General features: G+C 37.7%; 1 protein-coding gene across 1 annotated transcript; it reads left to right on the forward strand.

Moving 5' to 3' along the window:
• Positions 1-4,453: 4,453 nt before the first annotated feature.
• On the forward strand, positions 4,454-4,828 carry LOC112709236 (uncharacterized). The gene has a single exon (XM_025761133.1). The coding sequence runs from the start codon at positions 4,454-4,456 to the stop codon at positions 4,826-4,828; it is 375 nt and encodes a 124-aa protein (XP_025616918.1).
• Positions 4,829-5,588: the final 760 nt, after the last annotated feature.

The following is a 5,588-nucleotide window of genomic DNA, read 5'->3' on the forward strand; positions in this document are numbered from 1 at the left end:
ATATGTTGTGCTTAGTAATAATGGAATAAATCTCAAAACCAACTTGCATTTTATAAAGTGTGTGGTTTTTGATTGAATAAGGAGTTGTAGGCACCATGGGAGTTTTTGGGCATTTTAAAGCTTTTAGGCATTTCTGAAAAAAAAATGGGGGGTCGGACGCGCGCGCACGCAGTACGCGCACGCGTCAACGAGCGGATGCATCACCATACTGAATTTCAGAGAGTTGGGCCACCCTTATGCGAGCGTTAGGCTCTTAGCCCAACTCACCTCACGCGAACGCGCACATCGTGCTTGCACACCATTAAGCAAAAATACCCATCCACGCGGACGCACACCTGACGCGTACGCGTCACCTGGCTGATGCCGCCATCCCATACATGCCTCCAGAGAGTTGCACCTACTCTGGGCCAACACTATGCCTCCAGCCCAACACCTAGCCCGCGTGCGCGTTCGCAACTTTCACCACCCATGTGTAACCGCCTAAGGCGCGAATGCGTCGGTTTCCAAATCCACCAATACACGCAGACGCACACCGTGCGTGCCCGCGTCGTTTTAAAAACTCAATAATTAGTATGCAACCTCCTTACATTATGTTCAGTCTCTCACAATAATTAGTATGCTTTGGTTGTGTAACCTCTTGCAAGTTAACATCCTTTTCAACTTCTCATAGTTACACAATTGGACTTTATTGTTTCTAACACCAATTATTGTGAAGTCCATTTTTGGCATTTCTATATTTTCATATTTGTGGACATGACCGTTGCGCATAACTTGCAATTCCCTCCCCATTAGGCAATTCTCCATCATACCACTAATCACCAACTTCGCTTTTCTAACTCACTGATTTCTTTAACCACTAACTTCACTTTTGCTTACACTTGACTTTTTAACCATTCTCTTAAGGTATGATGATGAATATTCCTAGTCTTTGAGAATTGTGTCACATTGGTTGGAATACTGAATTCTTGGTTTATGTTTCCATTTTTCTAGGCTTACTTGCAAACCAAGTTTTCTATTTCAAGTTCACATCATTATTACTTGCCATCCATCTTGCATACTGAACATGCTTCTATTTGCTTTATACTACTTGTTTAAGTGCTTAGATTCTACATACTTTTAGGATGTCGGACAAAGGAAAGAGGAAGAGAACACTAGAACCTACTCTTGCCTCACTTCAAGCATATGCTCAAAACCCTCTAGATCTCCCCCTGACCCTCAGGATTTGCATCGGGGACGATGCTTGATCTTAAGTGTGGGGAGGTTGCCGTTGGCACCACATTTTGGGCACATTTCCTAGTTATATCTTCCTAGCTATCCTATTTTTCATATTAGTGTATATATTGTGTTAGATATTTTGGACACATGTTGGTTGTTGCATACTCTTTTATTTTGGATGTTGGATATTAGTTAGATTTTTTCTCTATATAGTTATCTTCTTAGTAGCTTATAGTTGTGATTAGAAAATATTTTGGAATTGTTAAGACGTAATCAACCCTTTTACATATGAAATTTGTTTTAATTGGAAATAAAAAGGGTAAACTAAGGAATTTTTGAACTTTTCAATCACAACAATGCTTAGTCAAAATAATGGAACTCTTCAAGGAACCCATCTAGAGAGCACAACCCAATTGATTGAAAAAAATATATTTTTTTGTGAAACTTGCTTGAATTCTATACTTTGTAAAGCATGTATTGAGCTAAAAACACAAGCTTGTGAGACTTGAGCCTATTGATGTGGTTACATTTTTTCTTTAACCACTCATTTTCCTTCTTATGTGAAATTATTCCTTTTCTATGATTGTGATCCTTGATTTGCTTGATTCTATATGCCCATTTATTTCTTGTATTCATGCATTTGTATGATTGAGGCCATTATTTCATAAGCCCACTTACACAAATAGCCTACCTTTTACTCTCCATTGTTAGCCAATTTTGGGCCTACGCTTAACCAACTTATTCTCATTTTAGCACATTACAAGCACAAGGTGAAAAACCAATGAAAGTCCCTTGCTTGGATCTTTGATTAGTCTAGGCTAGTGAGAGTGTTCATCATTCAAAGTTGGCGAGGCTTGGGAATATTGGATGGGATAAAAGGGGTAGTTACACTTCCATATTTAGGAATTAGAAATATATTCATGTATTGTTTAAATGTATAGGATCTTATGCAATTGATGTTCTTGTACAAAGTATGAAAGAAAAAAAAATGAAATGAAAAAAAACAAAAGGAAAGAAATATAGAAAAAAAAAGAAGAAAAGTGAAATGAAAAAAAGAAAAAAAAAGGGGACAAAATTCCCCAATTTATAGCTCGAATAATAAAGAATCAATGCATAAGGAATGTGAATCAAATAGAATGCATGAGTATATGAAAAAAAAGTGAAGAATGGGTAGTTAGAATAGTTTGAAATTGTATAAGTCATTATATAGGTTAGGTGGGAAAGTCTATACTAATCAAAGATCTAAACTCTAGTCCACTTAACCATAAATGATCCTACCTTGACCCTAACCCCATTACAACCTAAATGAAAGACCTCATGATGAATGTATGCATGCATTGAATAGGTGTTGATTGTTAGAAGAAAATCAAATTTTGGGAAAGAATGACTAGAAGAGAATTGAGTGAATTAACCCTTAAACACTCGAGTGAATAGAGCGGATACACATCTGGTGAGGGTTCAAAAGTTCAATTACATGTGTTCACCCATATTATCTATATTCTCGCAAGCTTGAATTTCTTTTGATAATTCAATACAATTGTGGTTTGGACTTGATTCCTATTGCTCTAGCTCTCATGCTTATATATGTTCTCTTGGAAGTTGAATTATGTTGACCAAGCATTTGCATTTACTTAGGTAGTTACATTTAGATAGGACTCATATAGTTTAGTTGCATCAAATAAAGACCACACCCCTTGTTTCCTTCTTATTTTAGCATGAGGACATGCTAAGGTTCAAGTGTGGGGAGGTTGATAAACCCCATTTTTGGGGTTCATCTTGTACTGAATTTAGAGCATTTTATCAACCTTTTGTCACATTTAGCCAAGGAATTAGCATGATTTTGTAATCTCTCCCGTATTTGTGCTTAAGTGTAAAAACATGCTTTTTAAGCCTTATTTTGATGAATTCTAATTCCTCCTTAATTCCATAAGATGCCTTGATTTGTTTGCTAGTAATCTCAGGTTAAAATAGGCTAAGCATAGATCAAAGGAGCAAGGAAGGAAGCATGCAAGTGGAGAGAAGCACAAAAAGCCAAAGAACTGATCTCGGCCAAGGACGCGCACGCACACAAGGCGCCTGCGCGCACATCGCTAAATCCGCCAGGGATGCGCACACGTCGCAGTCCGCACATGATTCTGTTATTGCAACACGTGCCTGGCGATTTTGGAGGGTTTCTGCAACCAATTTTGGTGCCAAACTACATATAAAACCAAGGATTGAAGGGGATTGGACACATTCACATCCCTACACTCATTTTACAAGTTTTCTAGATATTTTTTTAGTTAGTTACATTTGTAGAGAGAGAGACTCCAACTTCTCTCTAGGGTTCATCTTCATTTTCTCAATTTTCAACTCTCAATTTACTTTGTTCATGTTATAGATTCTCTTCTCTAATCTCAATTAGTGCTTGTAATTGTTCAATCCTCATAGATCTTAGATTTAACTTTGTTGTTTTGGATTCTATTAATGCATTGAAGATCTCATTTCATTGCTATTTGTTGTTGATTGTTGTTAATCTTTTGTATTGAATTACTTTGATTCTAGGCTTCTTCTCAATTTTACTATGTCTTTCATTCTTGCTCTCCACATGTTTGAGAAAATGCCAACTTTAGATATGGAGTAGCATCCCCTTCACTTGGCCTAGTGGTTGAGTCATTTGAGATACTTGAATAATGGATGTCAATTATTGATTGAGAATTGAGAATTGCTAATTGACTTAGAGTGCACTAAAGCTAGACTTCCCTAGGGTAAGACTAGGACTTGTGACTCAAGTTAGTTACTTTTACTTGACTTTCCTCTATGATTAGGGGTTAATTAAGTGAAGCAATACTCCATTGCTATCATAATTAAAGGAAGCTATAGTGATGGAACTTCCAATGTTCAACCTTGGCCAAGGGTTTTAATATTGATTGATTGTTGTTCTCCTTTGTTAGCACTTTTATGCCACACTCTTCAAACCACAAAAGACCACTTAACCAATAGCATGCATCCTTGTAGCATTCCTAGGGAAGAACGACTCGGGAGATTAATACTCTCGATTATAGATTGTAGAATTTCTTTGATAATGGATTTTGTGTCGGTTTAGACTATACTACGATTGGTTACTTGATAATTTCTATACCATCAAAAATTCATTCATCAAGTCGCCATTGATTATTACACCAAGTGGCTTGAAGCTGAAGTGCTAACCACAATCACAGCCACTCAATGCCAAAAATTCTTCTGGAGACAAGTTATAATGCGATTCGAGATCCCAGAGATCGTAATCTCAGATAACAGTTCCCAATTCATAGACAAACAATTCAGGGAGTACCTAGAGGGGCTCAGCATCTTGCAAAAGTTCATCTCAATAGAACATCGACAAACTAATGGCCAAGTAGAGGCGGCCAACAAAATCATCCTAAAAGGACTCAAGAAAATGCTAGACAAAAGCAAAGGCCCTTGGGCTGATGAGCTCGGTTCTGTACTTTGGTCATACCGAATGTCGCTCCAAACCTCAACCGAAGAATCCCACTTCAGGATAACATATGGTTTTGAAGCCGTCATCCCTATTGAGGTTGGGCAATCCAGCCCTCGAAGGACCTTAGGAGGACACGATGAAGACACGGAGTGAGACCTTATGGATGAAGCCAGAAGCATAGCCCACCTATGGGAACAAGATTTAAAATAAAATAAGCCCGAGATACAATCAAAATGTAGTAACATGGGACTTCAAGCAAGGAGATCTGGCTTTGCGATGTAAAAACATTGGCCCTCCTACACCGGGAGAACGAAAGCTAACTCCTAATTGGGAGGGACCCTACCGAGTCAAGTTTATAATCGAAGAAAAAGGAGCTTACAAGCTAGAACGACTTAACAGCACCAAGCTACTGAGATCATGGAACGTTGCAAATATACAGTGCTCCTAGCCATAGGCATACTCCACTGACTTGACAACTTAGCAAAACTTATGGTTTATTTATAGTTTTTGTATTTCCCTTGCTTTATTTTAGCTTGTCATTCCTTCTCATTCATGTTCAAATCATTTTAAGGCACTCTTTCCAACTTAAAAACAACGGGAGGTTTTAACGAGGCTTGACCTTTAATAAAGAGGTAATTTTCATTCAAATACTCTCTTAAGTTCAAATACTATCTTAAGTTTAAATACTCTTTTTCACGTTTCTACACGAGCAAATGCTACAAACAAAATGGCAATCCCAGGCTTGATTACCCCCGAAGCCAACAAAACAAATATCTAAAAAATCAAAATAAAATTAGAAATCGGCCCACCAAGGGGCCCACAATTAGCGCATAACAAAACGGCCCAAAAAAGGCCAACAAAGCAGTAAAAGCTATCAAACATACAACATACAAACTTAAGAAATTGTCTAGCC

Source organism: Arachis hypogaea, chromosome 9, assembly GCF_003086295.3.
Source record: "Arachis hypogaea cultivar Tifrunner chromosome 9, arahy.Tifrunner.gnm2.J5K5, whole genome shotgun sequence".
NCBI lineage: Eukaryota > Viridiplantae > Streptophyta > Magnoliopsida > Fabales > Fabaceae > Arachis > Arachis hypogaea.

What these genes read in the sequence shown, in the direction of transcription:
- LOC112709236 (XM_025761133.1), top strand. Translation starts at nt 4,454, where the DNA reads ATGCGATTCGAGATCCCAGAGATCGTAATCTCAGATAACAGTTCCCAA.